Source organism: Gopherus evgoodei, chromosome 19, assembly GCF_007399415.2.
Source record: "Gopherus evgoodei ecotype Sinaloan lineage chromosome 19, rGopEvg1_v1.p, whole genome shotgun sequence".
NCBI classification, from domain to species: Eukaryota; Metazoa; Chordata; order Testudines; family Testudinidae; genus Gopherus; species Gopherus evgoodei.
In genome coordinates, this window is record NC_044340.1 from 15681483 (window position 1) to 15706420 (window position 24938).

The 24938-nt window shown below is 55.8% G+C and overlaps 1 protein-coding gene across 1 annotated transcript; it reads left to right on the plus strand.

The window, feature by feature from the left end:
* Positions 1-583: 583 nt before the first annotated feature.
* On the plus strand, positions 584-24121 carry THY1 (Thy-1 cell surface antigen). Its single transcript, XM_030538467.1, has 5 exons — positions 584-594; positions 14285-14334; positions 18956-19036; positions 19918-20253; positions 21500-24121. Exons 3-5 carry the CDS (start codon positions 19000-19002, stop codon positions 21610-21612), a joined length of 486 nt encoding a protein of 161 aa, XP_030394327.1. The 5' UTR covers positions 584-594; positions 14285-14334; positions 18956-18999; the 3' UTR covers positions 21613-24121.
* Positions 24122-24938: the final 817 nt, after the last annotated feature.

Consider the following 24938-nt stretch of genomic DNA (forward strand, 5'->3'; position numbering starts at 1 on the left):
GTCGAGAGCAGCCTCTTGCCATCCATCCAAATGCATCTCTCGAATTAGACTGCAGAAATGCAGGCTGTTGATCCAGTACTGGCAAAGTCTGCTTTGTTCAGAAGTGCTTTCCCCAGCTGATACTCAGAAGCAAGCCCCAGGCACGCTGTAGTGTACAGGAAATGGGTAGTATCTCTTTAAATAGTTGGAGAGTAGTGACCAGTGTTCTCTGTCTCTTGATGTATTAATGTTCGTTCTCACAGCTGGCCCCAGCCCAGAGCAGCTGAGAGGCTGCTCTAAGTTGCACAACTGGCATCAGGTCATTAAATCCACCAGGGGAGGATTGGTATAGTTCTGCAACCCCATCTCCTCTCACTGCCCACCTCATCATGTCCCCTCCCTCTCTTGTCATGCCTGCTTGGCCAGGAGAGAGGCACAGGAGGCAGAGGGGCTGGCACAGGGGCTGGCAGCAGTGCAGACGCATCCGCAGGCCAACCCCTTCTGCTGAGGGAATTCTCAGCCCCTTGGTGCAAATGGAGTGTCTTGTGAATGTGGATCGACAGCTCCCAGCGCTAGTGAGTCCGGAGAGCATCTCCTAACAGGGGGAGACGCCGCGTTAGCACTTAGCAGCCTTACCCTCCTTAGCTGGCCGGCGCTGTTATGTCGCAGAACACTTTGCATAGAGTCGGCGTGTACTGTGCAGATACCAGCCAGGCAGGCTGAGACCCTGCCCAAGCCCAGCAACAGCTCCCGTATCTGTAATGGAGTGAATGCCCTCACAGTTACTGGGCGTGGCCCTGCTTGACCTGGCTTAAAACTATTCACAGGAGCAAGAGGCTATTTAACCACATGCTGAGCTGCTGCAGGGTGCATGGGATACCCAGGGGAAGATTGAAGGGAGCTGTGCAGGGACAGAACTCTGTTCGCTACTCGCTTTGCAGAGATGGAAATGCTTCCTAGATTTTTAAGGCCTGAAGGGACCACCAGGGTCAGCTAGTCTGGCCTGCATAACACACGCTGGAGAATTTGACCCAGCAATTCCTGCAGTGAGCCCGGAACTGGTGGGAAGAACTCCCCAAGGTGTGAGGCATCGGCCAGAGGCTCCCCTCAAGACCTAGCCAGGTATTTATCTGTCTGAGTGCTGCAAAAGAATACATTAAAATAATGACTCCGTGGTTACTGCCTGCCTGAGCGGAATCTGCCTGGCAATTAGCTTTCATTGTGGTGCCACGCAGCAAATTTTATTAACTGCCTGTTAATGATGGTGTGAATGAGACACGGGCCGAGCGGGCTTGTTCATTAGAGCACTCTGCAGAACAGCCACGTTCATGGGCTGCAGCAGGACTGCAGTGTCAGCAAGGACGCGGGGCAGCAGGATCTTCCCGCGCAGAGGGCCAGGCCCTGATCTAAGGCCCTACCCGACGGCTGGGGTGCCATTCCAGCTGGAGGAGACATACCTAGGCTAGCAGTGATCAAGCTAGCAGGCTGAAAATAGAAGTGTAGCCCCAGTGGCTGGAGGGGCTAGCTATCCCGATCACAGACCCAGCCTAGACCCCAGGCCCCCGTTCGAGGCGGCCACCGCTCGTGCCGCTGTGTCTACACTTCTCTTTTTGATGCACTAAGGCCTTGGCTACACTGGTGCTTTACAGAGCTGCAACTTTCTCGCTCAGGGGTGTGAAAAAAACACCCCCCTGAGCGCAGCAAGTTACAGCGCTGCAAAGCGCCAGTGTAAACAGTGCCCCAGCGCTGGGAGCGCGGCTCCCAACACTGCAAGCTAAACCCCATGAGAAGGTGGGGTATGTGCAGTGCTGGGAGAGCTCTCTCCCAGCGCTGGCGCTGCGACCACACTCACACTTCAAAGCGCTGCAAGTTTCGAGTGTAGCTAAGCCCTAATTCAGCCAGAGCTAGTGCGGTGCAAGTACATCTCCTTGAGCTGGAAATGACACCCCAGCCCCAGTGTAAACACACTCTCGGCTGGACTGATGTAAATAAGGAATAGTTCTGTTCAGGCTCCTGGAGTTACCCCCAGGTAAGGCTGGCATGAGTAGAATCAGGAGCCACATGTGGATCTTCAGCTGGTATAAATTGGCATGACCCTGCTGATGTAATTTACACCAGCACAGGATGTGGTCTGATGCTATGGGCCGGTTACGTGCTGTGACTGCTCTTAACGTTCCCCAACAGCAGTCTGTTTGAAGTAGCTGTGCTAGCAAATGCACATGCTGAGCTGTTTGCAGAGAGGCAGTGTGGCCTATTGGATATACATTGGGGTGGGAGTCAGTCATTCCCAGCTCTCCACTGGTTTGGTTTGTGGCCATGGGCATGTCACTTCCCTCTCTTTCCTCTCCCCATTAGCTGTCTTGTGCAGATTGTAAAGTCCTTCAGGCAGGGACTCTGCGTGTGTGCGTGTGTGTGCATCTGCTCGCGCAAGCTCGGCTGGGGCCAGCCTATAGGCCAATGAGACAGTTGCTGGACAGAACTCAGGTGCCTAGGTTTAAAATGCAAGGGGAAGCTGCCTTAGAAGGATTTTAAGGAGAGGCTAGTGACCACGGGGATTGGGCTTCTTAGCAAGGGACTGGAGTCAAGTGCCAGAGTCTGCTCTCCGTTACCCAGTGGAAACACAGAGTTGCTCCCCTGGGCTAGATCCTCAGCAGCTGCACATCAGCATACCGCCACCAGCTGAGGACTCTGGCCCAGCATCTGCAGTGCAGTTACTCCAGATTTGTGCTGGAGTAAGAGCAGAAAATGGACCCATGCAAGTAACTTCCAACAGTTAAAATCCTGTGTTTATTTGTTAAAGCTATGGCAGTCTGGCGGCTCATGGCAAGAGCGGATTGGACAAAGTGTCTATGAAGAAACTTTGATTGTCTATATTATGGTGATTTAGAAATACCAATCCACAATCAGGGCCTAACTGCACCAGGTGCTATACAAACACATGGTAAAAGACAGTCCCTGCCCTGGGACGCATATATTCCAAATAGACAAGAAGAGGTGCAGGTAGGGAAGGATTGTCTCCATTTTACAAGTGGGAAAACTGATGCCAGATGGATTATGTGACTGGAAAAGGTCACAGAGAGGATCTGTGGCAGAGCTAGGGGTTGAAGCCAGGTTTCTGGAGTCCTAGTCCTTAGCCACAAGGCCAGCTGTCCTGTCTAACAAGTAGAGCTTCTTCCTATAGGAGCAAACCAAAGTGGGTGGGAAAACCTGACCGGGAATCACTTTGAAAGACTCCCTTAGGGCTTAGGCCAGGGATAGGCAACCTATGGCACGTGTGTCGAAGGTGGCACGCGAGCTGATTTTCAGTGGCACTCACACTGCCCAGGTCCTGGCCACCGGTCTGGGCGGCTCTGCATTTTAATTCTCAGTGAAGCTTCTTAAACATTTTAAAACTCTTATTTACTTTACATACAACAATAGTTTAGTTATATATTATAGACCTATAGAAAGAGATCTTCTAAAAATGTTAAAATGTGTTACTGGCACGTAAAATCTTAAATTAGAGTGAATAAATGAAGACTTGGCACAGCACTTCTGAAAGGTTGTCAATCCCTCACCTAGACGCTGGTCGTTATTTAGTGGGAGGAATCACCAGGGGAATAAGTAGCTTCTAAGTCCCACTGTAGCAAAGGGGGTGTATGGCAAAGTGGTGAGGGAGGTGATGATGTGTGTGGCGGGCTGGTGGGATTCAGAACCGCACAGCAGGGGCAGCTAGATGAGTATGTTGACTTCCCCTTCCCCACCTGATTTTATGACCCTGTCTTGTGGGTAATTGTATGCTTGCTAGAGGTCAGATGCCATTATCAGAGCATAAGACTGACAGGTGTGTTGCTTATGAGCTTGGAACATGCATGGGGGGCATACAGGCGAACACAAGTCAAAGGGTTATTCAGCTTGCTGTGGTTAAGGGCCTGTTCTATTCGGTGGACGTAGTTAGGCTAAAGGCTGGGATTTAGCTAAGGCGATAACCACGGGTCGGCTATTTTGCGCTTTCATTTGAGAGACCGACAGGGATAGTACACTGCAGGATTCTGCAAAGCAGGAGTTCGGGGGGAGCTTTTGGAACGAGGTTGCTATGCCATATCTGTGAAGTTAGGCTCTGTTTACGTACAGTATAGGAATGGTTAAGAAAGAAGTGATGTAAATCATGAATATCAGCGTTGGATGCTTAGTCATGGAACCCGGGAAGGCCATACATGGATCAGGGCAGCTATTGGCCTTTTTGTAGCTGAGGCCTGGCCTAATGTGAGCTATTAACATATGTGGGGGAGGCCTCATGATAGGATTAGGGAGGCCAATGAATCAGCAGGTTGGAAACTGGACTTTTGTGCTAAACAAAACACGTAAATAGGTCAGTAGACTCGAAAGGCAATATCTGAGGCAGTTCTAAGTGGAAACCACCCAGGGAATGGTTGGAATTAGATAACAGAGGGTAAGATCTAGATAACAAGGGAGACGATCAGTTAGGAAAATAGAGAGAAGGCAGGAGCAGCGCGAGGGTTTTTGGCGCCCTAGGCCTAGGGCCGGCTCCCCGGTCCCACCACTCCGGTGGACCTCCTGCAGGCGTTCCTGCAGACGGTCCGCTGGTCCCGCGGCTCCGGTGGACCTGCCGCAGGCATTCCTGTGGATGCTCCATCAGAGCTGCGGGACCAGCGGACCGTCCGCAGGCACACCTGCAGGGGGTCCACTGGAGCAGTCTGCTGCCTTCCCAAATCCTGGCGCCCTAGGCGACCGCCTAGGTAGCCTAAATGGAAGCGCCGGCCCTGAGAGGAGGGGTTGAGCAATGAACACCCCCTCGGCACACTGGAAAGTTGGCACCTGTAGCTCCAGCCCCAGAGTTGGTGCCTATACAAGGAGCCATGTATTAACTTCTGAAGAGCCACATGTGGCTCCGGAGCCACAGGTTGGCCACCCATGCTAAAAGGTCTGATGCGATGGCTAGTAATGCAATGAGGCGTGTAAAGGTACATAAAGGAAGAGGGTTTCTGGGTTTCTTTGGAGCTGTGATGTACCTTGCATCCACCCCGCTGCATTTGAGTCTGATCAACTCATCACAGCATTGCTGGATGTCCAATAAAGATACCCTGAGTGAGCGTCTGGAGTCAAGCTGAGTTCTTGGGAAGTCGAGTGGAAAGGGGGAATCCCAACAACTATAATCAGGATAAAGAATCAAATATGGTTCCCATTTCTTTGTGTTTGTCTGGTCTCCCAGATGGTTTAAACTGAACCAGGACCTCCTTTCTGATGGGCTGCACTGACTTTCCCTTCCATCTCTTTCCAACAGTCTCCATAAGCCGTAAGGATGCACAGCGCAAGATGGTAAGTATGAACAAGTCAGGAAACCACTACACTCTGCTTATGCTATTCTAATTGGCCTGGCTCTCGATCCTTGTCTATGATTTCAGTTGTAGTTGTCTGTATTAAATACAGTTTCAAGATGTGTTTTGTCCCATTTCATCTTCTCAGTTAGCTTGAAGTAACGGCCTAAAAAAAGAACCTTTTAGCTGTGACAAATGCATGTTGCATCTGAATACAGAATCATTTAAGGATAATAATTGTTTGGGCTACAAGTAATTATGTTCACTAACCTCTGCGGTGCTCCAGGCTATCCAGGTAATCAGAGCTCATGCTTCAGGACATGCCGGTTGTTGCATAGGGCAGGAAGGAAATCCCTGTCCCTCCCAGCACAGCCCAATGTGCCCTTGTGAGGAGGGGACATCTGTGGGGCAGAGCAGGGGGCTTGGGAGGGGAGGCCCAGGCTGCCTGTCATGAGGCAGGCATCAGGGGACTGAGCCAAGGCATGGGTGGGGGACTGGCCAAGAGGAAGGCATGGAACAGGGGGAATCACTCTCCCCAGTTAAATGCCGCCATTGTCCCAGCTCGCAGTCGAGGAGATGAACAAACCCGGGAGCTGGTGATGATGCAAACTGAAACGTGAGGAGCAGCTGTCTGGCTTCTAAAGGGAATCAGTGTGTGTGCGCCAATGACTGCAGCTCAGCATGGGGCTGCTCCAGTGAGAGTACACCATGAACTCTTCATCCCCTGCCATTCCTCTCTTTCCTCCTGTCTGTCTGTTCCTGGTCCTCTACCCTCCCTTGTCCACTCCCTCTGCATTATCCCCAACCTACCTAGCTCCTCCTGCCCTTGTGCTGGGAGAGTTACTCGGCAAATGTTTATAATCTTTGGTTTCTGTGGCTCTCTCCCCAGCATCATGATGCAGCCAGCTCTGGGGTGGAACATGGCAGCATAGCACAGCACAAAGCAAGAAAGAGTCCCAGTGGGAACTGATAGTCTTCATGCAGGTGAGAGACCCAACAGTCTTCCTAGCTCTGTTTCCTTTGAAGCGAGATGGTTACAGGCCAGCACGACCACAGGGCAACAAAACCTGTTCAGTTGCCGTGTCCTAGTCAACAGCAGTGCATGCCCCAAACCCCCCCACCCCACATTCCCAGAGGTCAGGCGAGCATCTCCCAGGTTCCCCCTGTCTTTCCAGCCCAGCCCAAATGGCTGCAGGAACCAGAACTGCACATGTTAAAGAGGATGGGTGTTGCTGGGTTCTTCGTAAATAAACGATGCTCATCAACCGTCTTCTTTCCTGGAGGCCTGTCGGGCTGGATGTGAAGGAATCGAGCCAGGCCATTTCCATTTCACGTCGCCTGCATTATTCACGGCTCCAATCAAGAGGCATGAGAGCCAGGCTGGCATGCGCTGGGAACAGAAGGATACAAGCTGTGCTGGGCACCTCTGCCAGACACCCCCACTTAGAGCCCCCTCAAAGGCAGCAGAAGCTCAATTCTGACTCTGCTCACTCCATTGGGCTGGTAAAAATCAACATGGCTGTGCCCACTTACACCAGCCATGCATCTGTCCCATTGGCTTCAGTGGTGATTACCGGCAAATCTGGCCTTAGGCTCCTACCTTGCAGGGGGCACAACCGGGGGCTCCGCTCACTGGCAGCGTGAGTAGAAAGGCCAAGGACTGAGTGGGCCTGGGAGATGAAGAAGGGAGTTCAGGCTGAGCACTGGTCCCTCCATAGTAGGGTGGTGGCATGTTGACTTGAGGAGAAGCTGGGAATGCACGGTGCGGCCCCCACCGCTGGCACCTTTCACTGGTTTTTAATTTGATGTGTCCGGCAAGAAGCATGCTGAAAATATGGAAGAATTGGAGCGAGAGCCGGAGGAAGGGTGCTGCAATGCTAAGGGATTGCATTTCAATGTGGGCCAAGATCGGTACAGTGTCTGTAGGGCCCAGCCGTTCTCCTGGCTGGTTTGTGTATTCCCCGCTGAGGGCAAGGCTTCCCCACAGCTAGGCAGCTTTCTTTTCGAGGGGCAGGATGGCTCCTACATGCAGCCTAGCCCTGCACACGGAATACAGAAACCCAGCACATCCGAATCCCATCCGTCGCTGCTCTGGGGGCCAAGGGAGACTCCAACGAAGAGCCCAGGAACTGGAGGAGGAGGCTACAGTGCTGAGAGGGGGATGGGGATTTTAATCAGCCAGGGTATGAGCCGCAATCTCTGGCTCCATTGCCTCCTGCTCACACCGGCCTCTTTGCTCTGTCCCTGCAGAATTCGGCACCTTGGTCCGGTAACTACTTGGCTGCCTGTGATGGGAAGGCTGTGGTGGGTAATGGCTTACACGCTGAGCAGAGGATGTCAAGGGTTTCCATTAGCTTGAGCTTCGTTAAAGTGCCCAGTAAGTGGGCTGGCTGAGTGCAGCAGCTCAGGGCGGGCACAGGGTGCAGCAGGAGGAGGGAGCAGTGCTGGGAGCAAAGAGGGCAGCTGGCTTAGGTAAGACGCAGAGGCGGATGCCATGGCTTGGGCAGGCCTGGCTCCTTGCTCCAAAGCCCCAGCTCACGGGGCAATGCCTGAACCCTCCGTTTCCCACAGCACTGCAATGCACCACACTGCTCTTCTCCTGGCCATCATGGCAGCTGTGCTGGGAGGGAGGCTCCCTGGGGGCTAGGGCCCGGGGGCTCAGGGCTGCTTCATGCTCGTGCTTTGAGTTTATCTCCAGGGAATCGACTGTGGGAAAGGAGCCCAACAGGGAGTCCCAGCACACGAATTCTTCTGTCCACAGAGCAGGTCTTCTGTGGGCAGAGCGAGCTCTCCACCCCACCCACTACGTACCTCCACTGGGACACGGAAGGGCTGAGATGGGGGGGTCTGAGTCCACAGCCTGCTTGTTCACCTGTCTCTCTGCTGAACCTGCCAGCATGGGGGCATGGGAGGAGGTGTTGTGATGGGGGCATCTGTCTGGTAGGGTCTCTGTTGCCTGGCATACAGACCTCCCAGGGGCATTTCCCTGGCACAGGGAACCCCACCTACGCCCGGGTATAGAGAAGGATCAGCAGCCTTCAATGCAGAGCAAGGTTGGGCCCAAAGTGGGAGGGGACAACTGGCAGGACCGGCGCTAGGGTTTCTTGCGCCCTAGGCGGACGGCAATTTCGCCGCCCCGCGGGCTGGTCCCGTGGCTCCGGTGGAGCTGCCGCAGTGGTGTCTGCGGGAGGTCCACCGGAGCCGCGCGAGCAGCCAACCGTCCGCCCGCAGGCACTACTGCGGCAGCTCCACGAGAGCTGCCTGCCACCCCCTCCGGACACCCTGGGTTGCCGGCTGCCGCAGGCAGCTCAGACTCCCTCTCTGTCCCAGCAGCAGTGGCTGCTCAACCATTTAAAAAAATTGGGGGGCGCTTTTTGGTGCCCTCAAATCTAGGCGCCCTAGGCAACCACCTAGTCCGCCTAAATGGTTGCACTGGCCCTGACAACTGGCCAGGACATTCTTGAGCCCCAAGATTGTGCATCCTTGTGAATGCCTGGGGGCGGGCACTGACTTAGAGCCACAGCTTGAGCTGCCCTGGGCCACTCCGGGGGTTGCATCAACCCCCGGAGCCACTGACCAGGGGAGGTGCAAATTGCTTCTTTTCTGTCCCTGGGCTAGGATGCATCTGCCACGGAGCAGCCAGCACCAGCCCTGGCCTGGGTTCAACCCGTCAGCCAGGAGCTCACCGGCTGAGAATGTCACCCCACACCTGGAACTGGCTGCTGTGGCCAGTCTCCCTCCCAGGGCTGGCGGGTGCAGAACCGCTGGGCTGGGCTGCATCCTGCTGGAATGTTCCCAGCCCATGCCTGGCCGTCTCTCAGAGGTTCTGTCTGATTGTGGGAGCGGCTTGGCACTCGGCTGCTGTGTTTGTGAGCGAGCCCCACAATGCACCTGTGCGTTGTGATTCATGGGGTTGGGCTGGACCCTTTCCTATCCATCATAGCAGGTACATGGGGTGGTGGATTCTCAGCAAGGCTCCATAGGGCCCCTCCCCACCTGCCTGCCTCACAAGAAGGGGCTCTCCCAGTGCATTTTCTCCCTTTCTTTTCTGTCCCTCTCCTGGCCATGGGGGCTGGAAGGATATGTAGTCACAGGCTTGCTGCTGGGGCACCCTGAGTGCAGAGCGGGGCATGGAGATCACTGAGGCAGCTACATCCCTCTGAGATGCAGAGGGTCATTAAACTGCAGCAGGATGACTCCCTATCACAGACAGATGTAACACATGCTGCAGTACAGCCACAGTGTGCCCAGGATTCACTGTCAGGAGTGGGGACAGCACCTGGCTCCTTCTTTTTCACTTGGAGCTCCTGGGATAGCCAGTCCTTCTCGCAGCAGCCTTGTACTGAGCAGTCTGACCTTCCACCCAGATGCTCCCCACCAGGGGAGAGGGAACAGTGGGGGCCTCTCTGGATTGAGACCCAATGGCCCCATGGGGCAAAGACCCCAAGGCATCTTGACCTATCTCTGTGGCAACCATAGCACCTCTGTGTTACTAGGATGGCCAAGCCACACTGGGACGGCTTTCACCCTGACAGGTGAATTCAAGCAGACAGCAAGGGAGGGGTCTTTTCCTCTGAGCAGGATGGAGATGTGATAGTGGGCAAGGGCTTTGGGGCATTCGAGCTGATCTGGTCTCCTGGAATGTCTGTCTGTCTGCCACCATTCCTACCCCCTGTCTGTAGGTCTGTCTGTGCCACCCTGCCTACCCCTCTGTCTGTAGGTCTGTCACATTCTGAGTGCAATCTCGCCTTAGGTATCACTTCAGGAGACTTCTGGAGGGGGAAGGCTGCACCAGCTCTCTGCTTTTCCTTTGTGTCATTCTTTTTTGCCTGGTGTTTGGGGGATATTCCTCCATTGCCAGCCCCTTCATGGAGACGTGCTCTCCCCCCATTCTATCCTCACCTCTAAGGCTTCACATCTGCCCAGCTGTCTTGGGCTAGCCTGGACCATGAGATTCCTTTGCTGGCTTGGGAAAAGGGACAACTGCTGAGTGCGCCTTCTGCCCTCTCTCCTCCCAGGAGATGTGCCGCCTGCACAGAGCAGCTTGGGAGGCTGGTGATTGCAATGTGTCTGCTCACTCTAACAAGCAGTCCTACCCTCTTCATCAAATGTGTCCAGGAGGGCTAAAATGGCTGCTGCTCTCTGATGTATGGAAGGGAGCCAGCTTCTGATCTGCAGTAAAGACGCCAGCCTATAAACTTCTGCAAAAGCTTAATGTCCAAATGGCTGCAAAACACAGAGCAAGGAACGGCACTGATAAAAAACAGACAACGCTGCCCGGAAACTGCACACTCACTCCTGGCTATAAGTCACTGAGTGCTTTTCATCTCTCATTGCCATAGCATGCGTGTATTAGAGTTGCTGTGTGTTGTGCTGCTCGGTGTGTTAAATTGTTTGTTATATGCTGCTGTTTGTGTGTGGAACTGTGTTTTTTTCCGTTGGTGGCTTACAATAATGTGCATGTAGTGTTTGTCTATTGTACTGATGTGTGTTTACACAGTGTTGTTTTTCTCTCTGCATGTTGCTGTGCATGAAATCGATTCTGGATTTGTGTGACACAGACACGCCCAGGCAGGTGTGTTCCCTGTGCCCAACCATCTTCTCAGTATTCACCAGCGGGGGTCAGGTGTGGTCTCTGCCGAAAGCTAGGAACTAGCTGCTCTCCCAATAACCGTGACAGTGCTCGTACGGGGAACCAGTTCCAGAGCTCTGTGAAGTGGGACACTCTGTTCCAAACAATCAACATCTGTCGAGCCAGCCCATGTCTTGTGTTTAGTGGCTGGACCAGGTGCAAGTTTGAGCCTTTACAAGGACAAAAGACCCCCAAGTGAATAGAAGATTCCCTGGGCTGGGAGACAGTGGTCTGTCACTGTACAAAGGAAGAAGAAAGGGCAGAGGATGTTATTCGTTATGGAGGCGACACTGGGAGCAGGAGTGGCTCATGAAAGGTGGCTTGCCCTTGGGCAAACACTGTAAGGATTGACCTTTGGGTGCAAAATAGCTTATTAGATGGGGAAATAACTCACTAATAAATACAGGCTATAGATTGCACTTGTAACCTTGTATTTCCAAACCCTTACACTTGCTTGCATTTGAATCTTTATCTGACACACTGCGAAATAAACTTCAGTTTGGTTTTACCATAGACCTGTCTGAGTGCCTTGTGCTGAGGAGCGTGTTGGACTGAAACCAGTGAAGTGGGGGGCACTGCTTCCCTGGAGGCGGTAGCTCACTGTATCTGTGGGCACCCAGAAGATAAGGGTCAGGCCACTGGAGTGTAACGAAGTGGTGTGTAAATTGGTAGCTTGCCTTGGGAGAGAATGGGGCGGGTGGAGCCCAGGGCACAGCGCCAATGGTTTCCCTGGGTGGGCACAGACAGTGCCCCTCTTCCTGTGAGCAGGTTTTCCTGATTCACCCAGACCCCTTGGGTAACCCTGAAAAGTGTCACTGGGTGTTGTACAGCACCGTGTCTCTGTGTGGTATGTGCTGTGTTTGCCTTCTGATGTGTGTCTTTCACACAGCGCTGGGCCCTCAGCAAAGCCTTGGGTCAGCCGCTTCACCCAGCAGGGAGAGCTCTGGTTCTCCTCCGAGGTTTGCATTTCAGACTCCTTTCCAGGGACAGAGTGTCCAACAACATCTTGTGTCCCCTTTCCTGTTTCACAGCTGCGCTGTTGCCAGCAAGCTTTACGGGCCCTCGCCCCACCTTTAGGACACCGGGCTGCCTTGTGAGATTGCAGCTGTGGGTAAGATTCTGTAGCTCTAGCAAAAATCCTGCTGCCTAGCCAGCTAGCAAAACCTCAGTGCTTGGATGGCACCAGGGGACGGGCCTTTGCTAGAGCAGAATGCGACTTCTGTATCAACTTTCACAGCATAGACCTGTTCAGCTGCTTGTCCAGGGGACCCTTTGGGGGCAGGGCAGATCTTGAGGCATTTGCGCTATGTAAGAATATAGTTGTGGCCCAGGCATAAGGCTAAGGTGCAATAGTTCCAGCAGCATCTGAACTCCTGGGGTCTGTGAGCTTGTTGGTCTTCGTTTCAGCTTTGCCAAGAACTTCAAGCATTTCACTAGTTTCTGCTCAAGCCCAGGCTGGGCCAGAGCTGAACTCAATGCAAAGGTGTTGGGATCGTCACATTAGAGCATGCTCCATTCGTGCAAACTGCCGCTTGCCTGTGTGCACTAGAGGCTGCACCAGTGCTGCTGAAAGCGTGGCTGAGTCAATGATGGCTGTGACGGAGGCAAAGGTTCACCTTAACGTCCTCCTTGCATCCCCAGCTCTGGGGCCATCCAACTACTCACCCAGCCCCTGTCAAGTAGAGCAGGCTCAGGGCTACTCTATTTTATTCCAGTCGCTACTGGCTAATGTCACAGAAGCCCTGTGTCACTTAAACACTCCTCAATGCAGGAGGGAGGTGTCAGCTAGCCAGGTCCGCAGGGGGTGCAGCTGCTTTTGCACTTTGTGCAAACAGCCCAGCAGGGAGTCTGGGCCCAGAGCTGTCTGGGAGTGAAAACAGGCCTCTCTCAAGGGAAAAGAGCAGCCTGCCTGTGGGAGTGAAGTGAGATGACACCCCATGCTGTTGACATTTTTGTGCCAGGGAAGAGCAGCATTCCCATGGAAACCGGGGAAACGTCACCCCAAGGGAACCAACCATTTGCAAAAATGGGGCCAAACCTGAAATGGGAGGTTGGGCTTCACAGAAGTCTGTGTGTGTGGTCGTGGGTGTGGGTGTGTGTCTGGGGGGATTATGGGGAGGATGTGGCAAAATTACAAGAGGTGCTAGCTGTTGACATGCCCGATCTGGGTCTGCAGCAAAAGCAGCCGGGTGCTGCATGGCCTATGCCTTAGGGTTTGTCCCCTCATTGCCATCTGTCAAACACCAGCCCCTCGGCCTCCCTACCCCCAGCCTTCACCTGCACAGAGGGTCTGAGGCTCCCTGTGCACAGCAGAAATTGACAACTCAAGGCACAAGGCAGCAGTGCTCCAGTCACGAGGGTCACTTTGCCCTCCCTTTCATGGGGTTTCCGTGGCCCAGGTGTGGGCGCCAGGATGGAGCAGTCCATCTATCCGTCAGCACGTGCCTGGGCCAGAGGGCATGAGGCCGTCAGCCTCATCTCCGCAGTTAGCCGCTGCTGGCCTAAGTTGTGTCCCGTAGGGTGAGGCCAGCTTAGGAGGTGATTTGTGCCCTGGTTCCCCCGCCCTGTTTGCTTCTACTTCCAGGCCTAGGGCGCAGGGTCTTCAACCCGTCCAGCCGGGATGGGCTTGGGCCCTGAGCCTGAGTGCCCCACCTCCCACCCCCTGATGCCAGGAGCAGGCTGCTCGCACAAGAGAGACTCTGGCAGCAGGGGCCCTTGTTGCACAGGGGGAGGGAATGCAGGGAGCGCCAGGGGGTGCCCCGAGACCAGGCGTGGCACGCCGCGGGGGGCACTCTGCTGGTTGCCGGGAGGGCGGCAGGCATCCCTGTGGAGGGTCCGCTGGTCCCACGGCTCCAGTAGAGCAGCCGCAGGCACACCTGTGGGAGATCCACCGGAGCTGCAGGACTGGCGAACGGCAGAGTGCCCCCCACGGCGTGCCACCGTGCTTGAGGCGGCAAAATGGCTAGAGCGGGCCCTGCCCGAGACCTCCCCCCTGGAGGGCAGCAGCGTGGCTGCCATGTCCATCAACACACACCCCAGCACACAGAGATCACCCCTCTTGGCATCTCGGTCGTGCCAGGGCCACTGGGCAGATGGGCTCAAAGACTGAGAGCCCCCTGGGGGAAGGGCTCTTTCCTCTGCATCTGTCCCCAGCCCAGGCTGTGTGCCTGCCAGGCGCTGCCAACAGGCCTTGGGAAGCAGCCGGACTGCAGAGGGCAGGGCCGTCTCCACTGCAGGGGCTTGCAGGGGGTGGGGCTGGGCTGGCAGCCCCGCTCCTGATTCGCGGAGGCGCCGGCACCTCCCTTCCCCAAACTGCAGGCGCAGCGCGCCCCAGAGCAGAGCCGCGCAGGAGGAGACGCAGCAGCAGCAGCCGGCGGGCGGAGACGGAGCGCAGCGCCCGGGCAGGTGAGGATGCGGGGGACGCAGCCTGGGGTGTGAGCTGGGGGAACGAGGAGCCGGACAGGGCGACAGTGCAGCAGCCCAGAGGTGCAGGCGGCTGGGGGCGGTGATGGAGAGCCGGGGCATTGGGACGCGGGGCTGGATGTTCTGCAGAGGCACAGCCCTGCCCGTCTGATTGTCCTGCTCTCCAGCTTTTGTCTGCCCTGCCCTGCCCCGCCTCATCCTCTCTCCAGCCTGCTGGGGATGGAGATGGAGGTTGGGGGTGTATGGCCCAGAGCACCGGGTTCCTTTGCCTTTTTCCCCAGTTGCCGCAGGGAGCAGAGAGACTGGAGCCGGGGCAGCCTCGGGGAGGGGTTAATCATTGCAGCGATGTTTGCCACAGCTCGGCAGCAGCCCGGCGAGCTCAGGCAGTGCTGCGGAGACCCCCCCTGCCTCTGCAACGCTGCTGATGCTGCCAGAGCCCCCACTCCTGCAGTGCAAAGCCCAGCCGCCCTGCAGCCCGGGCGCTGCGGAATGGTGCAGTGGCTCCGGGGTCGCTGGTAGAAGCGGGGAGCCGCCAGTAGAATGAGGGAGAAAGAGGGTGACCCAGCGAGGTGGGGTTGGGGGCAACGGGCAGCTGTGAGACTGGGCTGCGAGGGCGGGAGAGGGTGGATGGTCTGGCTGCAGATCCGCGCTTGGGAGCAGATTCTGGGAGGGGGTCGTGATGAGACAGGGAAGCCCTTCCTCGCCCCTCTGCCCTATGCCTGCCCGCCCATCTCAGCCCACCCCTGCTGCCTTTTTCCTCCCCATCCCTTCTTTCCTCTGCACCTCCTCCCCTCTGGTGACTCATCGCTGCTCCCACACATGATGAGACCAGAGCAGACTGGATCCCAGGAAACACAGCCTCGGGGGGCGCTGAAAACCCTGGAACAGAAATTAAAATAAACCAGGCCCTGTAAATCAGCAGCACACTCATCCGGGGGTGGAGGCTGGAACCCCCGGGGAGTGGGACAGCCATGGAGGGGACCGGAGGACACATTGCATTCGACTTGCAAGACACTTTTGCCCTCGAGGTCTCTGGGGTTCTGTTCAGCCAAGCCCATGGCCATCCCTATACCCGCCCCATGGCAGATCCTCTGGGGCCAGCCTGTTTGCAGGCTCTCTCCATTGGGGTTCAGTTCTGGCTGCCCCAGGGGTTGATGTGGGGGCAATATTTGGGTGAGCAGAGGCCAGTTGCTAGGCAGGAGGTTGCCTAATAAGGCCAGTCCCGATGGAGAGATTTCACTGACACTGGAAGTTGATGCTCCGCGCTACAGCCCGCGTGGGCTGTGAGCACCCAGCCCAGCCTGTCTCCCTGGGGAGTATGGGGGCTCAGGATGTGTCAGGTGGGTGTGGGCCTGGCTGGAGTCAGCAGTTTCTATTATCATGCCCATCAGGGTGGTGTCTGAGGTTAGAGCAGGGGCAGTACTGGCTAGAACTCCTGGTTCTCTTCCCGGCTCTGGGAGGGAATGGCTAGCGGTTAGGAGGGCACTGGGAGCCAGGACTCCTGGGTTGTTTTCCTGGCCTGGCTGCTGACTGGCCATGTAACCTTGGTGGTTACATCCCCTTTCTGTGTACTGGGGCAGGTGATACCTGTGCCCCGCAGTAGAACACCTTGAGAACCGCTGATGACCGATGGAGATGCCGTAGAAGCATCTGGGGTCACCACGCCCTTCGCCATGGAGTCCCAGGGGCTGGGATCATTGGAGTGGGGGGATGTTTTCAGGGGAAGCAGAGGGACCTTGCTGCACATGCTCAGGATATGGCTGTTGGAGGAAGGGATAAGGAGTATTTTTAATTTAAACAATTTTTTTCTGTTCTAAATGAGAAGGAGTGGGGAGAGTTGTCTGGTTTCCTGAATGGGGGAGGGTATCTGTGAATAGACCCCCCCCCACACACAAACACACGCACAGATCTTTAGCTTGGGCCTTACTCAAACCAACATGAGAAGCGGGGAAAAGCAGCCGGCATTCTCCAGGCTCTGGGTAGCTGGGGCAGGACTGCTTCATTCCTGCCCCTCCCTCACCCCTCTGCAAGCAAACACAGCCACACCCTTTGTACCCCCGTCCTTTTTCTGTCACTCCCTCCCCCACCGGCAAAGAGCCCTCTTCTCCCCACTTCTGCCACACACACATTTCTAGGGCTGCCAGCCCCCACGACAGCGCAGACAGGCTCCCTTCACATTCCCCCCCTCCTCTCAGCCTCTCGGTCTCTTTGCAGCTCTTCCTGTGACACTGCTGCGGTGGAAAGCAGAGGGCTGGTGGAAGGGGTGGGGAGGTGTCCCCACTTGCTCTGGCTCAGGGCCCCACAAACCCCTAATCCGCCCCTGTGCAGAGGAGTCTGGAACAGATGGGTGAGGCTAGAGGCTTGTCTTCACTGCAGCGCTGACGCCAGCGTTATCCACAGCTTGAGTCCTGTCGCCATGCAAGAGAGATGCTGCTTCTAATTAGAGTTTGGCCGACGCATCAGCTGCTCACGCGGCTGCTCTGTGCAGCAAAGTGGCGGCTCTCTCTGGAGCTAGGCTAAGCAGAGAGATCGCTGCTTTGAGGACAGTAGCCTAAGAGAGAAGCAGGGACTGCAAGGAGCCCAAATGCGGCAATCCAGGGCCAATCTGTGCCCCCCTTTAGGGGCTGATCCACCCCCACCCCTAGGATTCATTTGCGCTTGGGGAGGGAGTGGGATTTGGTCCCTAGGATGGGTCAGGAGACTCTAAGCAGGGTCAATCGTGTGTGTAGGGGCAGCAGAAAGTCAAAGGTGTCAGAAGGACCAATGTCCTGGGGACCAAAAGAGACTCAAGTGGTCCCTGCCCTTTGGAAGCTGTACTTAGCATGCAGCCCTTTTCTGCAAAGGCTGCACAGACGGGGCCGTTCTCTCTGGGTGGAAGAAAACTATATAGTTACACACTCAGGGTCAATCAATCCTTCCAGTATTGCCTCGCTGCTGCTCAGGGGCATGCACAGAAATTTAACATCTCTTTTGGGGGGCACATAGCCCTTCCCTCCCCTTCCCCTCCCCAGCTTCTGCAGGAGCTTGCTCTTGACCCTGAAGCCACAGGGTGGAAGGAGCTCCCAGGGTGGGAGGAGTTCTGTGCCCCTTATGGTTATTTGTGTGTGTGGGGGCGGGGGTGTTCCTGATTGCCCTTCCCCCCTTGTGCATGCCCCTGCTGCTGCTCTTGCAAAAAAGTATCCTCCTGCTGACGGGGATCTAGACCTGTCCAGACTCAGTGTCCCCTCAGCAGCACCCTCCTGCTGCTGTAGGCGCAGAATGTCTCTAACTCCGCCCCCAGACTCTACAGTGCTGCCCCTCAAATCCTGCCGCCCTAGGCGACCGCCTCGGGTCGCCTAGTGGAAGCGCCAGACCTGCTCTCAAAGTTTTAGGCTCTGAGGATTGTGCAAGCCAAAACGGCAGCTCCCGCCCATTGCACACGCTGTGAGGAAGCCAGAGGGAAAGCCTGCCAGACCCAGGGAATTTTTCATTCCCAGTTGCTGCAGCCCTGCTCCCTTCCTGTGTTCTACCACCAGCTCCTGGCCCCACATAGCCAAAGCAGGTCCAAAAAGCACTGGAATTCCCACAGATAGAAGCTCCCTGTCTGGCTGCCTCCCCATCTCCCTCCTCAGCTGTGTTCTTGGCCCCTTTCTCACACTGCATGGCTATGAGTCATCCGCACTCACTCCCACCAACCCAGCCTGCTGCAAGGGGCCAGGCTGTGTGCCTGAGCTTGGGGGTGTGGAGAGGAGTCATGTCAAAGAGAGGAACTAAGCAGGCTTGAGCTGCTTGATGCTCCAGCTCAGCCCCCCTCCCTTTTAATCTGGGGACCATGTGGGAACTCGCAGGTGTGGTAAATGTGCCCCCGAAACAGAGCGTGCTAGTGCAAGGGCCATGGGCCAGGCATGAGAGCACTGGAGCTGGGCGTGCTGGGGAGGTGGTGGTGCGCACACACATCTGCAGACACATGCATGTGTGTGATCTGCTTTAATGCGTGTCACGGGGCTCAGATGCCATGGTAATGAGCACTATGGGTGATGTTTCCCAAGGAGCCTAAGGGACTTAGGAGCTAAAATTTGATAGGAGTTGGGCATCTCACTCCCCTCCCACTCTTCTGAAGAATCACAGCACATGTTTCTCCTTGGTGGTTGCACAGATACCATGGTGATGGGCCCAGTATAAGTGAGATCCGAATGTGAGAGAGTACCTGTAAACAAAACGTCAGGAGCTGTGCATGCAGCTCACTGAGGGGGTGTGTCTGCCTCTCTCTGCTCAGGTGTGTTCACTAGCACATTGTGTGCAAGCACACGCGCCCATCTCCGTGCTCAGGTGAGGGTGTGATCGTGGAAGACCTGAGCCAAAGCCCACGGGAGTCTTTCCACTCGCTGCAGTGGGCTTCAGCTCCAGTCCCAAGTACCACTCGCTGCGTGTGTCCGTGTTGACGTGCCTTGTGTGTGCATGTGCACAGATACCTGTCTGTGTGTGCTCACGTGTGCCCAGATGCCTGTGTGTGTGTGTTTATGGGCACACCTGGGTGTGGTCACGCACCTGCCTGTGGGTGTGCATGTAGGGTCGCACAGATCCTGGTCGGGTCACTAACCAGCATGTTCTCCTTCTGCTCAAGCCCCCCTCGCCGTTCTCCACCGCTGACAGCCCCAGCACCGAAAGATGAATCCCACCATCAGCATCGCTGTCATCCTGACAGGTAGGGGCCCAGTGGTGTGATTATGCTGCCATCTAGTGGCCATGCTCCATAAGTGGTGCTGGGCTGGAGAGACCAGGCATAAGCTGTAAATAAATGCTTCTCTCCAGAGAAAGCAAGGCCCCTCACATCCTCCCGCAGGGGCGGGGGCGGGCCGGCACAAAAGGAGGAGGAGGAGAGCTAGATTGATGCAGCTAGCTACATAGGGACCAACAAGCAGGCGTTGTCTATGCCAAGGTGCACGCAATGGATAGTATGATTTCATAACACATGGGCTGCCGTGCTGGGTTTCTGCCGCAGCGCAGCTGGGCCCCATTGAATGAATGTGCTTTGGAGTAAGGGACCTAAAATGCAGCTTCCCCATAACAAAGGGCTCTATGAGGGCACAGCAGACACTGGTCTTGACCTGCCCCCGGTATCATGAACAAATTCTCCCTGTTCTCATTTCCTCTGTGCTGGATTGGCAGGCGATTTGCAGGCTGGAGTGTGGGGAGGATGTAACTGGATAGGCTGTGGGTCCAGGGACATTGTGGGGTGGGGGGATGTTATCACCTCTCCTGCTTCACAGTGACCCCACAGTGGAATGCACTGGTTTTGTGGGGCGAGAGATCACTCGCTAGCAGCACGACCACAATGGGTAAAAGCCAACCTGCTGCTGCAGGCGAACAGAGAGTCTTTACTAGCGCAGTTGGCTGAGCCCTCGTTTTGCAAGCAGGAAGTCTTGGCTTCTCTAGCCCTGTGCGCGTGTGGTTTGGCCAGGAACTGTGACGTGTCTCCATAGCATGTGGATTCACTGCTGCATGCATTGGAGCAAGGGGCAGCGGCAGGGGTGCTCCTGCCTTCACCACCCCCGTTCCTTGCCTGACCTTGTTGACCTGTCCCAGTGCTGCAGGTTACCCATTGCCAGAGGATCAAGGAGCTGAGCGCCTGTTTGCTGGGTCAGACCCTGCGCGTGGACTGCCGCTATGAAAACAAGACCTCCAACTTCCTGACCTACGATTTCAGCATGCTCAAGGAAAACAGAAGGCGGGTGATCCAGAGCAACCTGAACGTCCCCGAGAACAGCCTCAAGGGACGATCCAACATCACCCTGTCAAAGGACATGGTGTGCCTGCAGCTGTTCGACTTCACCACTGCGGATGAGGGCGTCTACATCTGCGAGCTGAAGATCACCGGTGACTACACCGGCAACCAGATAAGGAACATCACCGTCGTCAAAGGTGGGCAGGAGAGGGGACCCTAGCACCCTGGGCTTCTCGCTGACCTATCACTGTGTGCCCCCCTCTGCCCTCCAGGGCTCTATTACTGATGGCCCAAGGGACAGACCCACCTGATGCTCTCTGACCATTTAAGCCCTGTGCCCAATGCTCCTCTGAGAAAAATACTTTCCAACCTACTGCAGCCAGGGCAGGGCCAGCAATGGAGTCACCCCTCTTCCCACCCACATCCTTGCCTGGAGCCAAACCCCTCTCACCCGCCAGTGCCCTGTGCCTTTTGCAGGCATCTGTCAGAGGCATCCACCCACCCAGCTTCCCAGTGGGCCCTGCAAATCTTAGGGCCAGCCCTGCGCTGGGGAATGGTCCAGATCGGAGCTTTGTGCTTTGCGGCTGCCTGTTTAAACCTAGCCCAGATCTGTGGAACTGTCTCGGGCTGCTCAGCAGCCCACACATGGGCTGAGTTTGAGGCGTCTCAGTGGACAGTTGCTAATGTCACCTGAAAGAACCCATCATAGTTGGTATCTGTTGGCTCCTTTGTTACCCTGGCTCAGCAGAAACCAAGGACTGAAGGGTGCCCGCTCTCCTTGCTGGGGACCCAGAACACATCAGCAAGGTAGCATAAGGGGAAGAACCCAACCTCTGCCCACCCTGTGACTGTTCGGTAGGGAAGGGACCCCAGCCTCCAAGGCCGTCCATCTGGAATATAGTGTCTGTAGGCTTTCCACTGGGGAGAGGCCTTTTCCCACCCCAGAGTGCCACAAAGCACCTTGCATCCCACCTCTCAGGGCTTGAGGTCAGGAAGGTACTTCCCTATGGGCAGGATCTTGCCAAGTTGTCCCCTAGGGATTTCTTCCACCCGCTTTTGAAGCAGCCAGTGCTGGCCATTGTCAGAGAGAGGACACAGGAGTGGATGGAGCCCTGACTCGATCGTTATCGTTTGTATTGCAGTAGGACCTAGAGGCCCCGATCGAGATCAGAGCCCCCCATTGTGCAAGGCGTGGGGAAGACACAGAGTGGGAAGTGCTCCCTTGTCCCAAAAAACTCACCGTCTCACTAGACCAGACACAGAGTGGGAGGGAAAATAGAGGCACATGGAGAGGAAGTGACTTGCCCCAGGTCACGCAGCTGGTCCGTGGCAGAGCCGGAAAGAGAGCCCAGGTGTGCCGGCTCCCAGCGCCCCATCATTCTTCTTTCCCCAGGGATCTCATTTTTGCCTCTTCTCTCTTTTCCCCTCCCCCTGCCCTGACAGACAAGCTGGAGAAATGTGCTGGCATCAGCCTCTTGATTCAGAACACCTCCTGGGTGCTGCTTCTGCTCCTGTCCCTGCCACTTCTGCAAGCTGTGGACTTCGTGTCCCTGTGAAAGGAAGGAGCGACCGAGCCACCCAGCCGAACCCTACCACCCAAACGTGGCCCTTTGCAAGAGAAGACGATGAACGATTTGAAACCAAGGAAATCTCTTTCTGTGTATATCTCTCTATATATGTGTATATCTGCTGAGCCCGCCTGCGCTGCCACACATCACATCACACCACACGTCCGAAACACGCTGGGGGCTGGGGTGGGTGTATTAAGCAGTATTAAAGGATCCGACGCATGGCGGCATTCCCTCGCGCTCTGCTAGATGGTGCAGCTTCTTCCATAGCACGTTTTGTTTTTGTTTCTTTGTCCCGGTGGCAGGGGGATCTATAGCCTCGAGGAAGCAGCTTGTCTTGGCCCATTTTTTTGTCTTTCAAGGAGAGAAAGCCAGCAGGGCCCCCAGACCTGACTCTAGTAAAAGAGAGACAGTCAAAGAGTTAGGGGAGCTGCTGGTGAGTCCTGGCTACCACCCGAGCCTGGAGAACAGATGCTTGCTCAGCAACACAGGCTTGCCCAGTGTAAAGACTTGGCCCGACCTAAGCAAAGTCAGGCAAATGGGAAGCTTTGGGACAGAGTCCGATACACTAGCTTTTCACCTCTGGGGAGCTGGGTTTGAATCCTGTCTGGTGAGATGAATTTGGTGGGCTCTCAGCCTGTTCTTAGCAGCCATCACTTCCGTATTGCACAAAGCCGTGACCATTGGTATGACTGCTTCGCCTGCACAGGAAAGGGCCAGCATTGAAACAGATCCATCTTGGGGGTGTGAGCAATAGGGACACTCAAATATAGAGACAGCAAGGGGTGATGAATGTCTCAAGTTGGGGGTGCAGGGATAGACAGCGGGGGCCACAGCACTGAAATAGCAAGGGGTGCGGAAGGTTTTAGGACAGAGGTGCAGCTGCAGCCCTGCATAAGAACACTTGCCCATCACTCATCCATGCTCTGCTGGGCTTAAGCCCTCACCGTAAGATCAGAGGATGGCAGTTGATTGTTGTTTGTTTTTAATTAATCCTGAACTAAGAAACTGAGGCAGCAGCCCTTGAAACTAGTCAGTGTGCTGAGGCCTAGAGCTCCTTGGGCATTGGCTAATCCTGCTCAGCAAAGACTAGGGGTTAGCTGTGAAGGGAGACCCCTTGCTGAGCTGGCGCCAGCACTGCTCACTGCATGATCTCCAGGGAGTGGTCCCCTGGGCGGAGACACAGATAGCACTTGCATCTTCCTTTCACCCCAGTGTGCGAAGGGTGTGTGTGTGTGTGTAAGGAAACACTCGGGAGGGATGGGGGGACAGCTTGCTCCCAGAGAAGAAGCAACTGTCCTTGGGGAGAGAGGAGATATAGGGATGGGGGCCTAGCCAGCTGCCACCTCCCACTCCTCCGGTACCAGTCAAAGCTGCTCTGTGACATCCCCCATTAACACACAGGGCTGTCTCCCGCTGGCGATCAGGGGAGATTGCAGGAGCTGGGGCTTCCCCCAAGCCACAAACTCTCATCCCTGCATGCCACGCTTTGGGTTTGACTTCAGGCACTAGCGAGACCAGCCCACCTGGCTCTGCTCCTTAGCTGGACCGTGGTTTCCTCCTTCAGCCCAGTCCCATTCCTGAGTCATGCTAGTGGGGAGAAGGCTGCAGCCTTCCTCCCTTGCAGGTTAACAGACTGCGGTGCGGGCCTGTTCCTTAGCACAGCTTTGCCTCTCATTAGGAGCCTAAAGGGTTGGTTAGCCATAGGGGGAGCTAATGCATCCCAAACCACAAAATGACCCCAAGCTTAGAGAGCATCCCCAGCTCCAGCCAGGGTCTGGACAAGGCCTACCCCCCAGCAAGCTGGGGCTCAAATGCCCCAGGACTTAGCAGGAAAGAAACTCCTGAGCCCACCTACCGAGCAGGGGCAGGCTGGATGGCGGAGGGCATTACATAGCTCTCTCCTGAGCAGCAAAGGCATCTCCCCCAGGTGTGGGCTAAAACAGGGGAGCAGAGGTCCCACTCAGCCCGCTGCCACGCAAGGGAGGCAATGGGAAACCAAGATCACGTGCATCGGAACTGAGCAGAGCAAGACCAGGGAGCTCCCCTGGTGGAGCCGGAAGGGTTAATGGTGACGGAGAGGGGGGGACAGGCCCCAGCTAACTGTAATATGCCCCCCTCTCCGATTGTGTGTGCTGTGCTTGGGCCCACTGCAGGGTCAAGAGCCCGAGTGGCTGGCTAAGGGGAGCTGCTTTTTTCCGTGATGCCCCACGCCCTGCTTGTTCGCTGTATAGTGCACTACCCCGCCCCCAGATGTACTGCTCAGGTATCTCTCCGTGTACATCTCCCACCAGCCAGCCCTGACCTGCCGGTGAATGCAACAGAGGGAGGGGGAGAGTCAGACCCAGCCAACCCACAGGGACGTGTCCCAGTCTTGTTTCGTGAACATTTGTAGTGTTTCCAGAGCTTGGTGTAGAGAAATGCTGTTCAAGGGGGGAAAACAAGAACAACAAAAGAGCCTCTATCTGCACAATAAATCCCTCGGTTGTGTGTTGGATTCGCAGCCGTCTGCCTCTTTATTTCAGCACAGGATTCAAGGGCTTTGAATTTGCTTTCCTAAGGGGCAGCCAGAAGAGCTGGCTGGGGGCAGCCTGCCCTCTAGTGAAGACAAGCTGAACTGCTTAGCTGTGTGTCCTAGCATCTATACTACTGCAAGATAATCCCCTCTAGCACCAGCTGGCTCTGTAAGCAGCCCGGCTCCCAGGGCTAGCCTTGCCAGCCCGACATGCTCTGAGTAGCAGTGAGGACAAAGGGGAGAGGTGCCCATCCTGCCTGGAAAGCGAGGAAGAGGCAGCGGGAGACAGCTTCGCTCCCAGCGCTGTTTCTTCTCAGGCCGGGAAGCTCCAGAATTCGACCCCTTCCAGCTCCTGCTGCCAGCCCCACCTGGGCCCTAGAGCCAGAGGGTTGCGGTTGGTAGAACCACACAGGAGGTCCCCCAGAGTGATCCCCCCACACACATGCTGCAGGGGCTGGCACTAGCCCCTGCCTACAGGGGAATCCAGAGCAGCACTCAAGGGCTGGGATCTCCTTCCATCCTATCTCCCCTAGCCTATAGGGGCAGCACCCAACAGCTGGCATCCAGCCTCCCCGGGCTAGAGTGACCAGATGTCCCGATTTTATAGGGACAGTCTTGATATTTGGTTTTTTTTATTATATAGGCTCCTGTTACCCCCTATCCCGTCCCAATTTTTCACACTTCCTGTCTGATCACCCTACCCCGCCCCCCGCACCCTCACACCTTTCCCCCATCCCTGTGGGAGGGCCAGAGCTCCAGGGGTTGGGATCGCCCCCCAGCCTCCAGGAAGCAGCACCCA